We start from the raw sequence: 23,476 nt of genomic DNA on the forward strand, positions 1-23,476 counted from the left end.
ATTTCCCTTCTCAATGGCGAGGTTAAGTTATATGCCAAAATATTGACCAATAGACTGTTGGGTATCATGCCCTCGTTGGTTCATCAAGACCAGACAGGTTTTACAGCAGTGAGACAAGGTCCGGACAATACCAGGAGATTTCTCTCCCTTCTACAGATTGCGGAAAAATCTAACCTTCCGTCTCTCTTTTTGTCACTGGATGCCGAGAAGGCATTCGATAGGGTTAATTGGCAATATGCCTTTTCGGTTCTTTCTAAATTTGGATTTGAGGGACCCATATACTCAGCCATTCAAAGCACTCTACTCTAACCCAGCAGCCATGACTTATGTAAATGGGGTCCTTTCGGGTCAATTCTCCTTAACTAACGGAACCCGACAGGGATGCCCTCTCTCCCCCATCTTCTTTAATTTCTCCATTGAACTCCTGGCGGAAATGCTACGCTCCACTCCCGGTATCTCTGGTATTCAGGTAGGAAAATGTACCCATGAAATCGCGCTTTTCGCTGACGATGTAATAGTCATGTGTACAGATCCAGTACATTCTTTAGCGGCTTCGTTTGAAGTCCTTGAGAGATTTAGTCAGGTCTCTTTTTATAAACTAACTAGAGATAAATCCCAAATCCTCCCCCTAAACATCCCCTCCACTTCCTTGCAGTTTTTGAAACGACGATATCTGCTTGATTGGCAGATGGGTGAAATATCCTATCTAGGAATTCAACAAAAATTTCCGTCCACTAAAACTTATGAGTGCAAATTCCCTCCTATCCTTGATACTTTACAAAAGGACATTATACATTTCTCTAAATATACTGTTTCCTGGTTGGGAAGAGTGGCTACTTATAAAATGATGCTTCTCCCGAAGCTTTTATACCTTTTTCGGACTCTTCCAATTAAAATTTTAATGAACTTTGTGTGGAACAATAAACATGCCTGTATATCCGCTTCCATTCTTACTAGACACAGAAGGGTGGGGGGATAGGGCTCCGTAACATTCGAGACTATTATAGAGTGTGAATTTTAGATCAACTAACCCATTGATGGCAAAACAACATGGATAAGCATTGGGTGGAGATTGAAACTCAAGTGAGTGGGAATAAGACTCTACAAACAGACCTTATAAACTCAACATGGCAACTTCTTAACCGTCCTGTGTACTTAACCTCCATTTCCACCTTTCGTGTGGTGTGGTCTTGGTTTCTTTCTTCTGTTTCTCATGCGATATCCCTCTGCAGAAGCTTCCTCTCTTGCTAATTGAGGACTATATCCCTTCAATTGATTTGTCGGTGTGGCGAGCTAATGGCATGCTCTCCATTAACGACCTATATGACCAGGGGGGCACTCTATCATTCCAACACATCTCCGAAAAGTTTCACATTTCTAATAGAGATTTCTATAAGTTTCTCCTAATAAGATATTTCTTACAACATAAAGTACCTACCTCTAAGTGTATCACAACGGAGATTGTTCATCATCTCTAAAACACCTCTCCGAAACGTAAAGGTATATCCTTTTTCTATAATTTGTTAACAGGGAAAAACACGTTTACAAATGCATTTCACCTTGCACATAAGATTTTCCGAAGCACCCCATATCAGGAAGCAGTTTCGAAAACCAGTTTGAGATGGTACTTTTACCCTTCTAGACTGCATTTAATGTTCCCTACATCTTCACCCTTATGCTGGAGATTTTGTGTTTCCACAGGTACCCTTTCACACATACTAAGGATTTGCCCTAAAATCCAATCTATATGGAAAGATGCCCACAATATAATTCAGAATGTTACTGATATGGAGTTCTCATTTACTCCTGACTTAGCACTATTATTCATTGGTCTAGACAGGTTCCCTCCTCCTTATATCACCTTAGTTGCCCATGTACTTATGGCCACTAAATTGGTGATTACAAGAAATTGGAAGAAATTGTCCCATCCTCTTATCCAAGAAGTGGTGACTTTGGTCAATACTACTTATATGTATGAACACTTGTTGGCTAATCAGGACCTGCAACAGTCCAAATTTAAGAACAAATGGGTGTGTTGGTCACAAAGTTCTTATTTCAAGAGCTGATACTTTACTTATATCTTTTAGGTCTGGTTGTGGGCCTGTGGTCCTCTTAGGGGGTGCTGACGTCTATCTGTTAGAAGTTTGCTTGACTTGGAATAATTATACATTACTGTATTTCCTGATTACTTCCTGGGATTAGTGATTGTATTATGTGTTTCATTCTTCTAGGCCATGCACTGTTGTAATGGAATGCATAAATAATTAATTTACATCTCAGGCTGTTATGTTTCTTTCAGCCTTGGAACATTGTATGAATGTTTTGTTTTGTTTGTTTGATGTTACTTTGGAAAATGTCAATAAAAATGTATTGATTTTAAAAAAAAAAAAAGAATATAAGCAGGACCTATAATGTTGTGAATATACGGAACATATAATTAAAACCGAATTTTTTGAATATATGTAGAAATGTATAGGAGCGTCATATGAAAACTCAATTATAATATTTTAAATATATACACTACCGTTCAAAAGTTTGGGGTCACCCAGACAATTTTGTGTTTTCCATGAAAACTCACACTTATATTTATCAAATGAGTTGCAAAATGACTAGAAAATATAGTCACGACATTGACAAGGTTAGAAATAATGATTTTTATTTGAAATAATAATTTTCTCCTTCAAACTTTGCTTTCGTCAAAGAATGATCCATTTGCAGCAATTACAGCATTGCAGACCTTTGGCATTCTAGCTGTTAATTTGCTGAGGTAATCGGGAGAAATTTCACCCCATGCTTCCAGAAGCCCCTCCCACAAGTTGGATTGGCTTGATGGGCACTACTTGCGTACCATACGGTCAAGCTGCTCCCACAACAGCAGTATGGGGTTGAGATCTGGTGACTGCGCTGGCCACTCCATTACAGATAGAATACCAGCTGCCTGCTTCTTCCCTAAATAGTTCTTGCATAATTTGGAGGTGTGCTTTGGGTCATTGTTCTGTTGTAGGATGAAATTGGCTCCAATCAAGCGCTGTCCACAGGGTATGGCATGGTATTGCAAAATGGAGTGATAGCCTTCCTTATTCAAAATCCCTTTTACCTTGTACAAATCTCCCACTTTAACAGCACCAAAGAAACCCCAGACCATCACATTACCTCCACCATGCTTCACAGATGGCGTCAGGCACTCTTCCAGCATCTTTTCAGTTGTTATGCATCTCACAAATGTTCTTCTGTGTGATCCAAACACCTCAAACTTTGATTTGTCTGTCCATAACACTTTTTTGCAATCTTCCTCTGTCCAATGTCTGTGTGCTTTTGCCCATATTAATCTTTTCCTTTTATTAGCCAGTCTCAGATATGGCTTTTTCTTTGCCACTCTGCCCTGAAGGGTAGGAGGGGTCATTACCCCACAGAGTTTTATATATATCCTCCTGGGAAATAGATCACTCACATGTTTTTGCAACAATTTGGAGCATTTTTCTTTAACTCTGCAAAGAAATGATGATATCACCAATATTGAATTGACTTTTTTTTGCATTGAGCACTATATCTCCTGTACTATAAGGAAGATTTTTTTGTAAACAGTCTTGTCCTGGTGTGTCATTTGTTTTACACACTTTTTAAATATGTTACAAGTAAAAGTTACATTTTAAACGAAACTCTAGTCCTATTCCAGTGATTCACTCTGCCCTGAAGGCCAGCATCCCGGAGTCGCCTCTTCACTGTAGACGTTGACACTGGCATTTTGCGGGTACTATTTGAAGCTGCCAGTTGAGGACCTGTGAGGTGTCTGTTTCTCAAACTAGAGACTCTAATGTACTTGTCTTGTTGCTCAGTTGTGCAGTGGGGCCTCCAACTTCTCTTTCTACTCTGGTTAGAGCCTCTTTGTGCTGTCCTCTGAAGGGAGTAGTACACACCGTTGTAGGAAATATTCAGTTTCTTGGCAATTTCTCTCATGGAATAGCCTTCATTTCTAATAACAAGAATAGACTGTCGAGTTTCACATGAAAGCTCTCTTTTTCTAGCCATTTTGAGAGTTTAATCGAACCCACAAATGTAATGCTCCAGATTCTCAACTAGCTCAAAGGAAGGTCAGTTTTATAGCTTCTCTAAACAGCAAAACTGTTTACAGCGGTGCTAACATAATTGCACAAGGGTTTTCAAGTGTTTTCTAATCATCCATTAGCCTTCTAACACAGTTAGCAAACACAATGTACCATTAGAACACTGGAGTGATGGTTGCTGGAAATGGGCCTCTATACACCTATGTAGATATTGCATTAAAAACCAGACGTTTGCAGCTAGAATAGTCATTTAGCACATTAACAATGTATAGAGTGTATTTCTGATTAATTGAATGTTATCTTCATTGAAAAAAACGGTGCTTTTCTTTAAAAAATAAGGAAATTTCTAAGTGACCCTAAACTTTTGAACGGTAGTGTATATATCTCTGAATAAGAATTTATCTGCACAAATAAGTCTGTTTTTAGGTTTATATTTCTTTTATTTTTCTTGCCTTATCTATAAATCCCACATTCACCACTACCCTAAAATTAAGGTAATCGTTATACATACACAGAGAAAGAAAGACAATGTGTCAAGTATCAAACAACTGCGATCATGTTTTACCGTTTATTTTCCTAGGGATGGCCCAGCCAAGACACACCAGATTAGGTTAAAATTCTTAATAATAGCTCCTTACTAACCCTCGACAGAGAGGAGGTGTATAGAGAGAGAGAAAAAAAAGAGAAAGGAAAGAAAAAAAACATACAGAAAAAAATATACTTAAATTGGCCGTATATATTATTTCTAAAATATTTCCTCAAAATATATATTCAATAATCCAGTTTTACTTTTTATCGTATCAATGTTATATTAATAGCCCTTTTTTCTTTTCTTTCACTCTCCTCCTCCGCTCTCCCCTCCTCCTCTCACTCCTCTATTTGGCAGCATTTATTAATTCCCAGGGGTGGCATACCCCAAAGTGTCTGATCCCCCCCCACAATTTATCAGCATGAGGTGGTCCCAGCACTTGGGGGATGGCACATAGACCTCTCCTTTCCCACTTATGAGAGGGGAATAGTTCAAGTGCCAGCCTGCCTTTCCCCCTTATGGGATATTTAGCTTGCTCTTACATTCCATTTTGTAAGTTCTTTACAAAGACCAGCTAGGAGTAATTCAACTATAACTACTATATATATATTATAGGTGGCCATTATCATTTATTTAATATTCTACTGGAGTTTTACTCGACTCCGACTCTCCCGAATGCGAGAGCTAGAAGAAAGAAAAAAGAAAAAGAAAGAGTGGGAAAAATAAAAAGAAAAGATAATTTTTTACAATTCAAGACCAAATCTCATTATGGGAAATTTGCCTATTTAAGATCTCTATGAGACGTTCTTACTTCTTTCCCTGCGTCCTCCCCTCCCGAGCTTGAACTTGCTAACCATACTTATCTTTACCGCTCTAGTGTGCCCTGGATGGCCAGCCCCCCACAATTTTCTTGACCCTTGACCAAATACCCTACCCCCTAGTACGCCCCACCCTCTTCCAATGGCTGCGGAGATATATATATATATATATATATATATATATATATATATATATATATATATATATATAAAAAGCTCTCACACCGCTCAATCGACCAATAAATAAAAAAGTTCTGGGTCTCGGAATGTGGTGAGACAAAACAATTTTTTTTTTAACAAATAGTTTTTTGTAAAAGTAGTCAAATATAAAAAAGAATATAAATATAAATTTGGTATAACCGTAATTCTAATGATTCGTAGAAAAAAATTAAAGTTGTCGTTTTACCACATGTTGGAAGACGTAAAAACGATGAAATCACAGTTTTTTCCAATTTCAGCCTGCAAATTTTATTTTCCGTTTCCCAGTACATTAAATGGTACTTTAAATGTTGTCACTAGAAACTACAACTCCTTCCGCAAGAAATAAGCCCTCACACCACTCTATTGACAGAAAAATGAAAACATTATGCCTCTTGGAAAACGGGGAGGCAAAAACGAAAATGAAAAAGAAAAAAATTAATCAGTCCAGAAAGGGTTAATTAATTTCTAATAAAAAAACTTTTATGACCACATGTGGGGTATAGCCGTACTCAGGAGAAATTGCTTTACAAATGTTGGGGTGCTTTTTCCTCCTTTATCCTTTGTGAAAATGAAAAAATGCAACATTTTAGTGGAAAAAATTGCATAATTCTAATAAATTCTGCAAAAGACCAGTGAGGTTCTAAAGGCTCACTATACCCCTAGATAGATTCCTTAAGGGGTATAGTTTCCCAAATAAGGTCACTTTTAGGGTATTTCCACTGTTTCGGTCTCTCTGGGGCTTTGCAAATGCGCCATGACACCCGAAAACCATTCCAGCTAAATGTAAAGGATCTGCCAGGCACAGCTTCGGGGTTAACGCCCATAGATAATCAGTCTGCACCTGCTTCTATGTCTGTGAGACTGACTCCATCTTCCACCACTCAGGGTGGCAGGCTTAGGAGTGGGAGAACCTATCACAGCCTGGCCAGACGGAGCTAGCTCCCGCCCTCTGTCTATTTATACCTTCCTTTCCTGTTCCTCCTTTGCTTGTGATTCTTCTCGTTTGGTTTCCTGGCCCTGCTGCAGCTTCTTGTACTATTGTCCTTGCTTCATATTGACCCCGGCTTGTTTACTACTCTTCTGCTCTGCGTTTGGCACCTCGTACTCTCCTGGTTTGACTCTGCTTGTTCACTTCTCTTGTTGCTCACGGTGTTGCCGTGGGCAACTGCCCCTTTCTCCCCCTAGCTCTGTGTACCCTTGTCTGTTTGTCTGTCGTGCACTTATTGAGCGTAGGGACCGTCGCCCAGTTGTACCCCGTCGCCTAGGGCGGGTCGTTGCAAGTAGGCAGGGACTGAGTGGCGGGTAGATTAGGGCTCACTTGTCTGTCTCCCCACCCCCGTCATTACACTAAATATGAGCTCCAAAAGTCAAATAGCGCTTCTTCCCTTCTAAGGCCGGCTGTGAATCCAAAGAGAAGTTTATTACCACATATGGCGTATTGACATAATCGGGAGAAATTTATTTACAAATGTTGGGGTTCTTTTTCTCCTTTATTCCTTGTAAAAATGAAACATTTCTATTTTTTCCCCCCAAAAAAGTAGATTTTCAATTTCATGGCCTAGTTCCACTAAATTCAACAAAAAACACCTGTGGGGTCAAAATGCTAACTATACCCCTTTTAAAAATTTCCACAATGGGGTCACTTTTAGGTGGTTTCCACTGTTTTGGTCCCTCCAGGGCATTGCAAACGCGACATGGCACCCGAAAACCATTCCAGCAAAATCTGTGCTCCAAAATCCAAATGGCGCTCCTGCCCTTCTGAGCCTTGCCGTGGGTCCAAACAGCAGTTTATTACTAGATATGGGGTATTTCGGTAATCGGGATAAATTGCTTTACAAATTTTGGGGTCATTTTTATTCTTTATTCTTGGTAAAAATGTGCATTTTTTACATTTTTTCAGAAAAAAGTAGATTTTCATTTTCACAGCCTAACTCCAATAAATATAGCAAAATATCTGTGGAGTCAAGATGCTAATTATACCACTAGATAAATGCATTGAGGGGTGTAGTATTCGAAACAGGGTCACTTTTTGGGGCACAAGATCTCTTCAAACATGACATGGTGCCTAAAATATATTCTAAAAAAAGGAGGCCCCAAAATCCAGTAGGTGCTTCTTTGCTTCTGAGGCCTGTGTTTCCGTTCATTAGCACACTAGGGCCATATGTGTTTCTAAAAACTGCAAGATCTGGGCAATAACTATCAAGTTGTGTTTCTCTGGTAAAACCTTCTGTGTTAAAGAAAAAAGTGTATTGCAAATGAATAGAGATGAGCGAACCGGGACAACCGAACCCGGTTTCGGTCCGAACTTCCGGAAAAGTTCGGTTCGCAGCGAATCCGAACTTCACCGGGTTCGGCCGAACCCGTTTTGACCGACCCCGGTCAAAAACATTATACAAATCGGCAGCCACTTGTCTCTATCAATCACTGATAGAGAAAAGAGGCTGCTGATTAAAAATAAAATAAAAAGCATTTCATACGTACCCGGTCGTTGTCTTGGTGACGAGTCCCTCTTCTTCCTCCAGTCCGACCTTTTCTGACGCGGCAGCCTGTGATTGGCTGCAGAGGCCTCTGCAGCCTGTGATTGGCTGCAGAGGCCGCGGCAGCCTGTGATTGGCTGCAGCGCTCACATGGGCTGCATCGTCATCAAGGGATGTCGAGAGGGACGCGTCACCAAGGCAACGGCCAGGAGACCGGACTGGAGGAAGCAGGGAGTTCCCGGTAAGTATGAACGTCTTTTTTTTTACAGGTACTGTGATCGGTAGTCACTGTCCAGGGTACTGAAACAGTAACTGCCGATCAGTTAACTCTTTCAGCACCCTGAACAGTGACTATTTAGGGTATGTGCACACACACTAATTACGTCCGTAATTGACGGACGTATTTCGGCCGCAAGTACCGGACCGAACACAGTGCAGGGAGCCGGGCTCCTAGCATCATAGTTATGTACGATGCTAGGAGTCCCTGCCTCTCTGCAGGACAACTGTCCCGTACTGTAATCATGTTTTCAGCACGGGACAGTAGTTCCACGGAGAGGCAGGGACTCCTAGCATCGTACATAAGTATGATGCTAGGAGCACGGCTCCCTGCAGTGTGTTCGGTCCGGTACTTGCGGCCGAAATACGTCCGTCAGTTACGGACGTAATTAGTGTGTGTGCACATACCCTTACTGACGTCGCCTAGCAACGCTGCCGTAATGACGGGTGCACACATGTAGCCACCCGTCATTACGGGGCCTCATGCACACGACCATAAAAACACCCGTTATCACGGGTCGTAATTACGACCCGAAATAGCGGGCCCATAGACTTCTGTTAGCCACGAGTACCTTCCCGTTTTCTCACGAGAAGGTGCCCGTGCCGTTAAAAAGATAGAACATGTTCTATTTTTTTATTTTACGGGCCGTGCTCGTAATTACGACTCGTAACTACGAGCACGGCCGGCCGGCCACGGGCAGCCGGCCGCTTTTGCGAACCGTGCTGTCATTATAATTATAGCAGCATGGCCCGTAAAATAGAAAAATAGAACATGTTCTATTTTTTTAACGGCACGGGCACCTTCCCGTGAGAAAACGGAAAGGTACCCGTGGGTAACAGAAGTCTATGAGCCCGTTATTGCGGGTCGTAATTCCGACCCGCAATAACGGGTGTTTTTACGGTCGTGTGCATAATGGGAGCACGGCTCGGAAAAACGAACGGCTGCCCGTGCTCATCTCCTGAAATACTCTGTGCTGCCTTAAACTCTGTGGACAGGTCAGGATCCTGTTTATTTTAAATGCTGCTAGGGAACCCGCTCGATCCACTATATAAGGCTACGCTACAGTGCAGCATTTAAAAGAAACAGGATCCTGACCTGTCCACAGAGTTTAAGGCAGCACAGAGTATTTCAGGAGATGAGCGTGCAGATTCAGTGCTGCTGTGAACTCTGCTCTTACGATTACGTTGCTCTCAGTCTGTTACCTCTCCTCCACTCCTGTCCTCAAGAACACCTTCACATGATTGGCAAGTCACCACGTAATGGTAAGAGCAGAGTTCACAGCAGCACAGAGTATTTCAGGAGATGAGCATGCGGATCTTGTGCGTGGTGGTGACTTGCCAATCATGTGAACGTGTTATAGAGGACAGGAGTGGAGGAGATGTAACAGACTGAGCTACGTAATGGTAAGAACAGAGTTCACAGCAGCACAGAGTATTTCAGGAGAGGAGCTTGCAGATTCAGTGCTGCTGTGAACTCTGCTCTTACCATTACGTAGCTCAGTCTGTTACCTCTCCTCCACTCCTGTCCTCAATAACACCTTCACATGATTGGCAAGTCACCACCCCGCACAAGATCTGCACGCTCATCTCCTGAAATACTCTGTGCTGCTGTGAACTCTGCTCTTACCATTACGTGGTGACTTGCCAATCATGTGAAGGTGTTCTGGAGGACAGGAGTGGAGGAGAGGTAACAGACTGAGAGCTACGTAATGGTAAGAGCAGAGTTCACAGCAGCACTGAATCTGCATGCTCATCTCCTGAAATACTCTGTGCTGCCTTAAACTCTATGGACAGGTCAGGATCCTGTTTCTTTTAAATGCTGCACTGTAGCGCAGCCTTATATAGTGGATCGAGCGGGTTCCCCAGCAGCATTTAAAAGAAACCGTGTTTGTGTATGTGTGTGTTTGTGTATATATGTGTGTTTGGGTATGTGACTTTGTCTGTTTTTGTTTTTATATGTGTGTTTGTGTATATGTGTGTGTGTGTGTGTGTGTATATATGGGTGTGTTTGTGTATATGCGTTTGTGTATATGTTTGTGTATATATGGGTGTATTTGTGTATATGTTTGTGTGTAGATGTTTGTGTGTGTTTTTGTATATGTGTGTGTTTGTGTATATGTGTGTATATGGGTGTGTGTTTGTGTGTATATATGGGTGTGTTTGTGTATATGTGTTTGTGTATATGTGTGTTTGGGTATGTGTGTTTTTGTTTGTATATGTGTTTGTGTATATGTGTTCGTGTATGTGTGTGTATAACTGTGTGTGTGTGTTTGGATATGTGTGTTTTTGTTTGTATATGTGTGAGTTCGTGTATATGTGTGTGTGTGTTTGTCTGTTTATGTGTGTGTGTGTGTTTGTATATCTTGTTGTGTTTGTGTATATATGTGTGTTTGTGTATGGTTGTTTGTTTGTGTGTGCGTGTATATATGTGTGTAGGTGAGTAGAAGTATTGTTATTGTTCACATTGATAACTGGTTTTTTATGTTGTTGCAGATTTTGATGTACCGATTGGACTACGTCTTCGATTCGTTGGACTACTGCGTAGATCTACGTTTTTTCAAATTTTAATAAAATGGTTAACGAGGGTTTTGTTGGGGATTTCTTATTTCAATAAAAATGAATTGTCTTTGTGGTTTTTTTTTAAACTTTATTAGTGCCTAGATAATGGCAGTTGGCTGATTGACAGCGTCCATTATTAAGGCGGTACTTAGTGTTAGCCGGTGCAGAGGCTAGCACTAACCACCCATTATTACCCCGGTACCCACCACCACCAGGGGTGCCGGGAAGAGCTTGGTACGATCCAGTACCCGACCATCTGTTGTGATGGTCGGGTACTGGGGCGGCCGTAGGCTGGTATTATGAGGCTGGGAAGGGCCAAAATCAGTGGACCTTCCCACCCTTGTAATGCTAGGCTGCTGCTGCTGTGTTGTATCGGGCTGGTTATAAAAATGGGGGGGACCCCCACGTCGTTTTTTTTTTTTGAATTTAACAAATTTAGCAATAGACGGGTCCCCCACATTTTTAATAACCAGCCATATACAAGGCCGCAGCAGTCTGGCATTACATTGGTGGGAAGGGCCACTGGTTTTGTCCATTCCCAGGCTAATAACACTGTGTTGTATGTGGCTGGTTATGATAAATTGGGTGGAACCCCATGTCTTTAAAAAAAAAAAAAATTAAATAAATAATTTAAAAAAATGACGTGGGGTCCCCCCCACTTTTATAACCAGCCAGATACAACACAGCAGCAGCAGCCTAGCATTACAAGGGTGGGAAGGTCCACTGTTTTTGGCCCTTCCCAGCCTCATAATACCAGCCTGCGGCCGCCCCAGAGCCCGACCATCACAACAGATGGTCGGGTACTGGATCGTACCTGGCTCTTCCCGGCACCCCTTGTGGTGGTGGGTACCGGGGTAATAATGGTGGTTAGTGTTAGCCTCTGCACCGGCTAACACTAAGCCTCGCCTTAGTAATGGATGTTGTCACTCAGACAGCGGCCATTACTAAAGTGGTAGTAATAAAATTTGAAAAGAAAAAGACAAAGATATAGATAAAATATTTTATTGAAATAAAGCACCCCCAACACAACCCTCATTAACCATTTTATTGTAGAAAAAAAACACGTCATCAAAGTAGTCCTCGAAACCGACGTAGTCCAAACACCAAACCTGTGAAAAAAAATAATTAAATAAAACATGTCGTAGGCTTAGATTCAGTTTAATGTGTGATACTGACTGTTATACCATGTATAGAAGCCTGCCGTGAAGTTGACTTAGATACAGGGCGCCAGCAGACAGTATCATACATGGCCATACATACATATATACAAACATACATACAAGCATGCACATATATACATGCAAATATACATACATGCAAACATACACACATATATACATGCAAACTATCATACATACATGAATACACACACACACATGAAAACATTCATACAAACAAACATGCAAAGATACATACATACATATATACAAGCATGCACAAATATACATGCAAACATAATTACATACATGCACATATATATAAACATACATGCAAACATACATGCAAAAATAAAAACATGCAAACATACATACATGCACATATATACATACATACATGACAACATACATACAAACATACATACATGCAAACATACATACATACATACATGCAAACACATACACACATGCAAATATACATACAAACATGCACATGTATACATACATGCCAACATACATGCAAACATACATGCACATATATACATACATACATGACAACATACATACATGCAAATATATACATGCAAATATACATACATACATACACACACACATGCACATATATACATACATGCCAACATACATGCACATATATACATACATGACAACATACATACATACATACATACATGACAACATACATATATATATACACACATGCAAATATACATACAAACATGCATACATACATACATGCAAACATACATTCATGCAAACACACATACATGCAAACATACATACATTCATGCAAACATACATACATACATACAAATATACATACACACATGCACATATATACATACATACATACATGACAACATACATACATACATACATACATACATGACAACATACATGCAAAAATACATACATGCAAACATACATACATGCAAATATACATACAAACATGCACATATATACATACATGCCAACATACATGCACAGATATACATACATGACAACATACATACATGCCAACATACATACATACATACATACATACATACATGCCAAAAAAAATAATAATACGTTCATACTTACTTTCCTCCTGTCCGGCCTCCAGCGATGACGTTTCATCCATGTCGCCGCTGCAGCCTGTGATTGGCTGCAGAGGCGGTCACGTGGGATGAAGCGTCATCCTGGCGTGCGTGACCGCCACTACAGCCTGTGATTGGCTGCAGCGGCGAAAGGGATGAAACGTCATCGCTGGAGGCCGGACAGGAGGAAAGTAAGTACGAACGTATAATTTTTATTTTTTTATTACATTTATTAAAATTGTATTTTCCGCGCGCCGAGCATGTACTGTGAAGGTTGCTGAAAGAGTTAGTGCAGCCCATTAACTCTATCAGCACCCCGGACAGTAGCATGCTCGGCGCACGTAAGTGACAGGTTCGGTCAGAACTAGTTCGGTCCGAACCGAACTTTTCTGTGAAATTCGGCGAACTAGCCGAACCGAACTTTTGATAAGTTCGCTCATCTCTACAAATGAATTTTGGCAAAAAAAACGGAAATTTGGAAATTTCACCTCTACTTTGCTTTAATTCCTTTGAAAGGGTTGAAAAACTTTCTGAATGCTGTTTTGAATACTTTGAGAGGTGTAGTTTTTAAAATGGGGTGATTTACGGGCTCTATATAATATATAAAAAGCCGTCAAAGCCTCTACAGAACTGAACTAGTCCCTAAAAAATAGCCTTTTGAAATTTTCTTGAGAACGTGAGAAATTACTGCTAAAGTTCTTGTTATGGAATCACTGGTTGCACAATTCCCAAAAGGCTGTTGGAGACTGTCGGGAGTAAGCGTGCAATCAAAACTGCAACTGATCGACAGAATCTAAGGCTGGATTCACACGAGCATGTTCGGTCCGTATTTCGGCCGCAAGTCCCGGACCGAACACACTGCATGGAGCCAGGCTCCTAGCATCATAGTTATGTACGACGCATGGAGTCCCTGCCTCGCTGCGAGACAACTGTCCCGTACTCTAATCATGTTTTCAGTATGGGACAGTAGTTCTACGGAGAGGCAGGGACTCCTAGCGTCGTACATAACTATGATGCTAGGAGCCCGACTCCCTACAGTATGTGCGGTCAGGGACTTGCAGCAGAAATATGTTCCGTCCTTTACGGACCGAACATGCTCGTGTGAATCCAGCCTTAGGCTACTCTGAGGTAGCCAGAGCCCACCACAAGGCAGGATGTTTTCTGCTGCACAGAACCAAGTTGTTCTAACAGAGTTCAGTGTAGGATAAGGGGTGCAAAACAAGCTATACCTGAACAGGTAACCAGACAGCCAGAGGGTAAACAGAAAGTCCAAAACAGAGCTAGTGGAAATAAGGTACAGCAGAGATACAGATAATCAAAATCGGTAAACAAGGAGTTAATGAGAGACAAGCCGAGGTCAGTTTCCAAGAAGTCCAGAAGTCTAGGGCACAGAGTAAGGGGGAGCTTGATCATCACACCTAAAAAAGGGGAAAAATTCACAAACAAAGAAAGAGGGAGGAGGCCAGGTATAAATACCCCACCATACACCTGACAAGAAGAAGACAGAAAAGTGGGATAGGCTCAGGAAGTAAACAGAACCGCCCAGAAGCTAGATCAGTAGTCATGGCAATCTTAAAGAGAATCTGTCACCACATTATAAATGCCCTATCTCCTACATAAGGAGGATGGGCGCTATAATGTAGGTGACAGCAGTGCTTTTTATTTAGATAAATTATCTATTTTTACCACGTTAGGAGCGATTTTAGCTTTATGATAATTCGTTTCCTAATGCCCCAGTGGGCGTGTTTTTACTTTAGACCAAGTGGGCATTGAACAGAGGAGAGTATGACGCTGACCAATCAGCGTCATGCACTTCTCTCCATTCATTTAGTCAGCGCATAGTGACACTGCGTTGTTCACTATGTGCTGTCTTATACTGACATATTAACGTTACTGAAGGGTTTAGACAGTGAGTAGACATTCCTTCCAGCCAGGACGGGATGTCTATTCACAATCCCGACACTTTGTTAACGTTTGTGTGGTACTTACAGCAGAGCAAGCATAATCTCGCGAGATCACGATGTAAATGACAGGTTACAGCGAGATTACGCTTTGCTCTGCTGTAAGTACCACAGAAACGTTACCGAAGTGCCGGGATTGTGAATAGACATCCCGTCCTGGCTGGAAGGAATGCCTATTCACTGTCTAAATACTTCAGTAACTGTAAAGGATCTGCCAGGCACAGCTTCGGGGTTAACTCCCATAGGTAATCAGTCTACACCTGAATCTCCGTCTCTGAGACTGACTCCTTCTTCCACCACTCAGGATGGCAGGCTTAGGAGTGGGAGAGCCTATCGCAGCCTGGCCAGACGGAGCTAGCTCCCGCCCTCTGTCTATTTATACCTGCCTTTCCTGTTTCTCCCTTGCTTGTGATTCTTCCCGTGTGGTTTCCTGGCCCAGCTACAGCTCCTAACTATTTGATCCTGCTCCATACTGACCCTGGCTTACTGACTACTCTTCTGCTCTGCGTTTGGTACCTCGTGCTTTCCTGGTTTGACTTGGCTCGTTCTCCACTCTGTTGCTCACGGTGTTGCCGTGGGCAACTGCCCCTTTCCCTTTGCTTTGTATTCCCTTTTATGTTTGTCTCGTGCACTTACTGAGCGTAGGGACCGCCGCCCAGTTGTACCCCGTCGCCTAGGGCGGGTCGTTGCAAGTAGGCAGGGACAGAGTGGCGGGTAGATTAGGGCTCACTTGTCCGTTTCCCTACCCCTATCATTACAGTAACGTTAATATGTCAGTATAAGACATATAGAGCACACACATGTTTTAGATTGACTGTTTGCTCCCATTATCACCGTGGACTATAACAAGGGCCCTGCCCCTTCCTTCAATGCCTGAGCATTGTTGTGTTTACCCGTGTTAGTCTATGCAGATGGTCCCTTAGTGATTTCCAGTTCCCAGTGTTCCCGTTCCTGCTACCTGTATCCTGTATCCCGTGCTACCTTGTTCCTGTGCCGTAGAGAGTTGGAGTCTTGTTGTGTCGTATAATACGCCTGCTTTATTTCACCGCGCCTGGTGTCTGCCTGCTACCAAGGTCTCATCCGAGCCTGCCATCGCTACTGTCTGTATTGCCACAGGTACCCTTATTCGAACTATTGACTTTGCCTTGGTATCCTGTTTGGCCAGCTGCTATCCCGCTACACGCGGTACAGCCCAGTGGGTCCACACACCCATTGTGACAGACTCAGACACTTCTTAACAGTTCTAAACTTTGTAACATCCTAGAAAAATAAAAGAATGTTAAAAAAACGATGAAAACATAAAGTAGATATATGGGAAATGTTAACTAGCAACTATTTTGTGTGTTGTTACTATCTGTTTTACAAGAAGATAATTTTTGTTTTTCACAAATAAATACTAAATTTTTCGACCAAATTTTGACACTAACATAAAGTACAATGTGTCACGAGAAAACAATCTCAGAATCGCTTGGATAGGTAAAAGCATTCCAAAGTTATTACCAAATGAAGTGACACATGTCAGATTAAAAAAAATCGGTTTCGTCCTCAACACCAAAACAGGTACAGTCCTGAAGGGGTTAACTATTTTATTTGTTTATGTTCAAACACAAGGATTGTGCTCAGACAAACCAAAGGATATACTCCCACTAACTGTGTAATTGGTTGTGTATATTTATAATATAAAACGTTTCTTTACTGGTATACACTAAAAGAGATATTACTAATCCTAATAAGGACAAACAATTGTGAATTAACCCCTTACCGCACCAAGACGCACCGGTGCGTCCTGTATTGCAGTGCTTTAAAGGGAATGTGTTGCCAGCAAAAACATGTTTTTTGTTTTTTTTTGTTAAACAATTAGTGTATAGGTGATTAAACATTGTTCTAATTTTTTTTTTTTTTCACGAGTCAGGAAATATTATAAATTGGATTCTAATTTATAATATTTCCCATTGCTGGTCACTAGATGGAGCCATTCCCAAAATTGCAGCATTGCATGTGGTAAAGCAACCACATTGCTTTATGCTGCAAAATTGGGTAAAAAGCCCTCGCTCTAGTGAGCTCTCAGCATCCCCCCCCTCCTTTATCCTGGCTAGTGCCGGGAGAAACGAGGGGTTTGAACGGTCTAACCTCCTACACTGTGTGTCGCAATGTTTTGAGCTAACACACAGTGTAGAAGGTTTACATACAGTAGTAAACACACACTGAAACACAAACATACATAGAAATCCCTTACCTGCTCCAGTCGCCGCCGCTCCCTCCGGTCCATCCGCTCCGTCTGCTGCCGCTGCTCCATGTGCACAAGTCCGGAAGCCGCGACCGGAAGTAGTAATCTTAGTGTCCGGCCGCGACTTCCGGTCCACAGGAAAATGGCGCCGGACGGCGCGCATTTCAAATTGAACTGTGTGGGAGCGGTGCAAGCGCCGTTCCCACACAGCGGCGTACATGTTAGTGGATGGAACGGGCCCCGTTCGCAGTCCCTATGGGACTGGAGCTGTCGTATTCCATGTCTGTATGTGTCGTTAATCGACACATACAGAAATGGAAAAAAAAATGGCAGCCCCCATAGGGAAGGAAAAGTGTAAAAATAAGAAAAAGTAACACACAAACACACAAATTAATCCAAACGTTTTTAATAAAGCACTAACATCTTTAACATATAAAAAAAAAAATTGTGGTAACACTGTTCCTTTAAGGCATGGAGATGTAACGGTGCATCCTGGCTAACAACTGCCACCCTGTCAAAGGACAGGGTGACAGAACTGTGCCATCAATTGTTTATGACAGTTGATCGGCACAGTACGACGGCAGGGGACCAATCATAATGCCACCACCGCCGGGTGCCGGCTGTATATTACAGCCAACGCCCAGCTGTACAGGCCAGGACCAGAGCTAGCCTCCGATCCGGCCAATTAACCCCTTAGATGCCTCGATCACTGCATCTAGGTGGTATCTAGCCTGTCGGCCCCCCTGATGGTTGCCATGGCTGCAGGTGTCAGCTGTTTCTCACAGCTGACATCCTACTCTAACGGCCAGGACTGGAGCTAGGCCAGGGGTGGGCAAACTTTTTGACTCGCGGGCCACAATGGGTTCTAAAATTTGACAGAGGGGCCGGGCCAGGAGCATTTGGAGGGAGTGTTTGGGCCGGATATACTAAAGCATTAAATGTAGTGTGTGCAAACCTCATAGCACAGTAAGAACACTACAACCCAATTTATTAACTGTCTTTCAAATGTGAAAAATAGCCCTTATCAGTTAATAAATTTGTCTCAAGGAATATGCAAGATATGGCATTTACATACTATTTCGCAGATACTGGGAGGAGGAAATATAAATAGATTAAAATAACATACGCACTGTGATTTATCAAGATTGCGTCTGTTTTTAATAAGTTTCAATCGAAGGTGCAAAGTTAAAGAAATCAACATTTATTGAAAAATGGAATCACTTTCAACATTCAAAACATATTATTACACAACGAAATACTCAAGCTCAATAATATCTACTTGTGTTAAACTCCGCAAAATCATGGATGGATTGTCCTGACCGCGCGCTCTACAAACTCGCCACGGACACCCTCGCCTTCACGCGCAAACAGTACACGTGTATCGTTGCCAAGCACACAGACATAGGCTGTATTAAATATCCTACCTGCAGCTGAAAATTTAAATTAAGAGCGATGTGCGGCGTGTTAATTAAGCTACTGTACCGCTGCTGTGCGTAAATGCGCATTGCTCTTAATTAAAAGACGCACTTCCAAACTTTCCATATGCATTTTTTCATAACACAGCAGAAAAACTCACCATTTCAGTGGGAACAGTGTTGTTGGTCTCCCTTTTTTGCCAGTGCATCAAAGTCTGGAGTTAGTTTTGTTGTGGCAATTCTCAGGACAGATCTGAGGTGTTGGTCAGTTAACTTGGATCTGTGATGGGCTTTGTTGATTTTCATGACGCTAAACGTCTGCTCACACACGTAGGTCGAGCCAAACAACACTAGCATCTTTTGCGCCGTCCTCCGGAGGTTTGGAAACGCGATCTCGTTAAGTGAAGCGTAAAAGTCATTCAGTTTAAGAGACTTGAACTTCTCCTTTGAGACGGAGTCAGACTGAAGATCGATCAGTTCCAATTGCAGCTCCTGCGGTGCTGATTCGGGGTCTTGTGACAGGGGACAGGACACCAGTTGAAGTGACTTGTCAATTTTTTCAAAATCACAGAACCGACGGCAAAATTCTCTGTGCAGATCGTCCAGTGATTTGCAGTATTTCTTCGCATTTCGGGCGGCCTCTTTCTGCACGGCTAGTGTGGGGAAATGTGCGAAAGATTTGTTTGACATTTGCCTGGAGAATAAAACCAGCTTGGATTTGAAGGCTCTCACATTTGTGTACATGTCGTGCGCAAACTGATCTTTCCCCTGTAGCTTCACGTTCAGCTCATTCATGTGTGAAAATATGTCCACAGCAAACGCAAAGTCACAAAGCCAGTTTGTGTCGCTCAGCTCGGGGAATTCTTCGGATTTCCCCATTAAATTAAAAAATGAGCGAATCTCGTCTTTGAGCTCCCAGACTCGTTGAAACACTTTCCCCAAACTTAACCAGCGGACGCGAGAGTGGTAAAGTAGGTCCTGGTGATCCGCATTAGTTTCTTCCAGGAACGTAATGAACTGACGATGATTAAGTCCCCTTGCTCGTATGAAGTTAACAAGTTTTACAACTGCATCCACGACGTGATTAAGCTGCAATACAGACTTACACAGAGACTCCTGATGAATGATGCAGTGAAGTAAAATAACATCCTGGTCAGGGTTTTCTTCTTTCACTTTATCCTGGATTCTTTTCAGCAGCCCGATGTTTTTTCCAGTTAAATTTGGCGATCCATCCGTGGTGACATTGGCAAGTTTACTCCAAGGTAGCTTCATTCTCTCGATTACAGCAGACACATGTTCATATAAGTCCTCTCCTCGCGTTTTCCCTTTCAGTGATTCCATGCTCAAAAGCTCCTCCGTTATCTCAAAACTGTCGTTAATCCCTCGGATAAAAATTAGGAGCTGAGCAGTGTCTTTTATGTCGTTACTTTCATCCAGTGCTAGTGAATATAACTTAAAGGACTCCGCCTTTTTGTTTAACTCGCTGACTATATCTTCGTCAATCAGTTCCACGCGGCGAGTCACTGTCCTGCGTGCTAAACTGATTTTTTCAAACTTGGCTTTGCTCTCCGGACACAAGAGACCTGCTGTCTCTACCATGCACTCTTTCAAAAACTCGCCTTCGGAGAAAGGCTTGCTAGCCTTTGCTAATTTGAATGCCAGCAAATAACTTGCCTTGGTACTTGACTCTTGAATTGCAGTTTGTCGGTGAAAAAAGTTCTGTTGACTCTGTAAATTAGCTGCCAACCTCTGAGCAGTAGCCGCCCGTTCTTGTGTTGACTGCTTGCTAGCATAGTTTGCATGCTTCGTGGCAAAGTGACGGCTGATATTGTACTCTTTGAAAACCGCAAAATCTTCTTGGCATATCAGACATACAGCCGTTGATCGGACTTCAGTGAAGAAGTATTTTGTTGTCCACTCCTTATTAAACACTCGGCATTCGCTGTCCACTTTCCTTCTCTTTGGTCCGCTCATTTTCACAGAAGGGCTTAATGGTGACGTGAAACGAAGTGAAAATTAAAGTGAAATAAAGAGAAATACGCGCCACATTAACAACGGTCAATGTGTTTTGAGTGCGCCATCTATTGGGAAAACGTGGGCATTGCAGGGAAAGGGGAAAAAAAAGGAGGTTTTTACTATAATTTGGACAAGTTCGGCGGGCCGGATTAAAAAGCCTAACGGGCCGTATGTGGCCCGCGGGCCGTAGTTTGCCCATGTCTGAGCTAGGCTCTGATTCGGCCGATTAACCCCTTAGATGCAGAAATCAAAAGCGATCGCTGCATTTATGTGGTTAGATTGCACTCGATGGTTGCTAATGGCAACTATTGGCACTCGCATGGGTGCTGATGGTTGCTATGGCAACTGGAGGCTAACAATGGCCTCCTAGTACAGAAACGTATTAGGCCCTGCCGGGAGGCGGGGCCTAATAAGCTTGCTGTCCGTGAATAGCTGACTGCTCTAATACACTGCACTATGTAGGTAGTGCAGTGTATTAGAATAGTGATCAGGGACAAAAAAAAAGTTAATAAAAATGAAAAAAGGTAAAAACAATAACAGTTTCACATTAAAAAAACAATAGCTGCCTTTTTTCCCCATAATAAGTCTTTTATTATAGGAAAAAACGGAAAACATAAAAAAAAGTACACATATGTGGTAACACCGCGTCTGTAACGATCCAAACGATAAAAATATCATGCAATTTTACCCGCTCGATGAACACCGTAAAAAATAAAATAAAAAACAATTTCGGAAATCCATCCATTCCAAAAAAATATCTTGTGGACCCCCGAGACGACCCATTGTGTCGGGTTTGGGAGGACTATGTGATCCAGTTTGTAAATTTATTGATTATTATCTGAAACCACTGGTTGAATGTTTACCCCCCTACGTGAAGGATGCCACTAATGTATTAACGAGAATTGATGGGATAACTCTCGAGCCAGATATGTTCCTGGTAACAGCCGATGTGGAGTCCCTTTACACCAGTATCCGACACAATGATGTCATCGATGCGGTCCGCCTTTTTCTAGGGATGAGCAACTGGGACAGCCAAGTATGTAATCTTATAATGGAACTTTTAGAGTATATTTTAAGTCATAACCTTTTTGTTTTCAAGGATGTATTCTATTTACAAAGGCAAGGCACTGCCATGGGGGCGGCGTGCGCACCGTCATATGCGAACCTGTTTCTCGGATCTTGGGAGAGGCAGGTTCTGCATGGTGGCAGTGCCCATTCCATTGACCATGTGCAGTGTTGGTAACGTTACATTGACCTACTGATAATTTCGCAGGGGGCTGAGGCGCAGCTCTTGCGGTTTATGCAGGAGCTGAACGTCAATGATCTCAATATCAGACTTGCCCACAAGATACGTCAATAAACTCCCTCATACATGCCACTTCGGCACATGTATACTCCACGATCAAGGCTGTCCTAGTTGGCCAATTCCTCAGAATTAGGCGGATTTGTTCATGAGGAACTAAATGTCAATCAATGGCAATCTTTGCGGTCCATATTGAAAAAACATTGGCCCATTTTACAGACGGAACCGACCTTAGTGTCTACTTTACCAGAAAAACCCTAAATGACAGCTAGGAGTAAAAAGCCACCATGTACCCAAACAAATAAGCCCCTTCTCAACAAGGGATCCAATTCAGGGCTGTTATCCATGTGGCGACTGCGCGGCATGTGCAAATATAATACGGGTAACCTTCTTTGAATCTGTGAGTGGTGGACGAAACTTTAAGATCCTGCAGTACATATCTTGCAGTACTACCCATGTGATTTACTATGCTACATATGGTTGCCCCAAAGTATTTGTGGGCCTAACGTCGAGACAATTAAGAATCCGAATCCGGGAACATGTGAGGGATATTGCCGCTGCGAAAGAGATCAAGGATCTAGATTCACCGCCTGAAAGTACGATTAAGAAAATGTTTATTAATGATATTTATTAAAAATATGGCTCAACCAGCCACTAACTCCAGCACCAGGCATAAGCAAGTGATTGGAGACAAGGAAAGTGTCCAGGGTGAATGGTGTGTCTCTAACACCCAGGGACCACCTCTCCCTGCTTATTGTATAGTTATTCGCTACACCCTTGCCATTAAATTACAATCTATCCAGATCCTACGCGTTTCAGTATCACCATCAAAGTGATACCTCATCAGGGATTCATAGACATTGATTCTTAAATTGTTAAAAGCAAAACACTGGATAGCACTGTTCATGTGCTGATTTTAGCCTCCAGGCGCGTGTACGGCTCTGATGTACTGGCCGCACACGCGCCGGAGAAACTATGGGCTTATACGGTTGAGAGCCCGCCCTCCTGAGGTCGTCACCGAGACAGACCGCCAATCCGCATTGAACACGACACACTGTGACGTGCCGGAGGCGGCGCACCTCGATCCTGTTGACCAATGAGGGTGCCTGGACGACCCAGGCGTCCATGGTAACTAGGGGATGCTAGACGCGGCTCCTGAGCTAACCGCAGACATCACACAACATTATGGATCCAGTGACAGGATCATGATCGAGTACCCCTCCTGTCACGGAAGACACTGCCCCGAACAAGTAGGGCAATGTGGAGACAGGAGGAGGTGTAATGCATCTATGGGAGCCGTCTCACAGAGACTCTCTCCCAGTTATTACACACGTTGCCTAGCAACGTCCCGTCACCATACTGCCCGGGGAACTCAC

The 23,476-nt window shown here is 42.5% G+C and overlaps 1 protein-coding gene across 1 annotated transcript; it reads right to left on the minus strand.

Moving 5' to 3' along the window:
* Positions 1-18,946: 18,946 nt before the first annotated feature.
* Positions 18,947-20,380, minus strand: LOC142657462 (general transcription factor II-I repeat domain-containing protein 2A-like). The gene has a single exon (XM_075832496.1). The coding sequence runs from the start codon at positions 20,378-20,380 to the stop codon at positions 18,947-18,949; it is 1,434 nt and encodes a 477-aa protein (XP_075688611.1).
* Positions 20,381-23,476: the final 3,096 nt, after the last annotated feature.

The sequence above is a fragment of the Rhinoderma darwinii genome, chromosome 7, assembly GCF_050947455.1.
Source record: "Rhinoderma darwinii isolate aRhiDar2 chromosome 7, aRhiDar2.hap1, whole genome shotgun sequence".
Classification (NCBI taxonomy): Eukaryota; Metazoa; Chordata; class Amphibia; order Anura; family Rhinodermatidae; genus Rhinoderma; species Rhinoderma darwinii.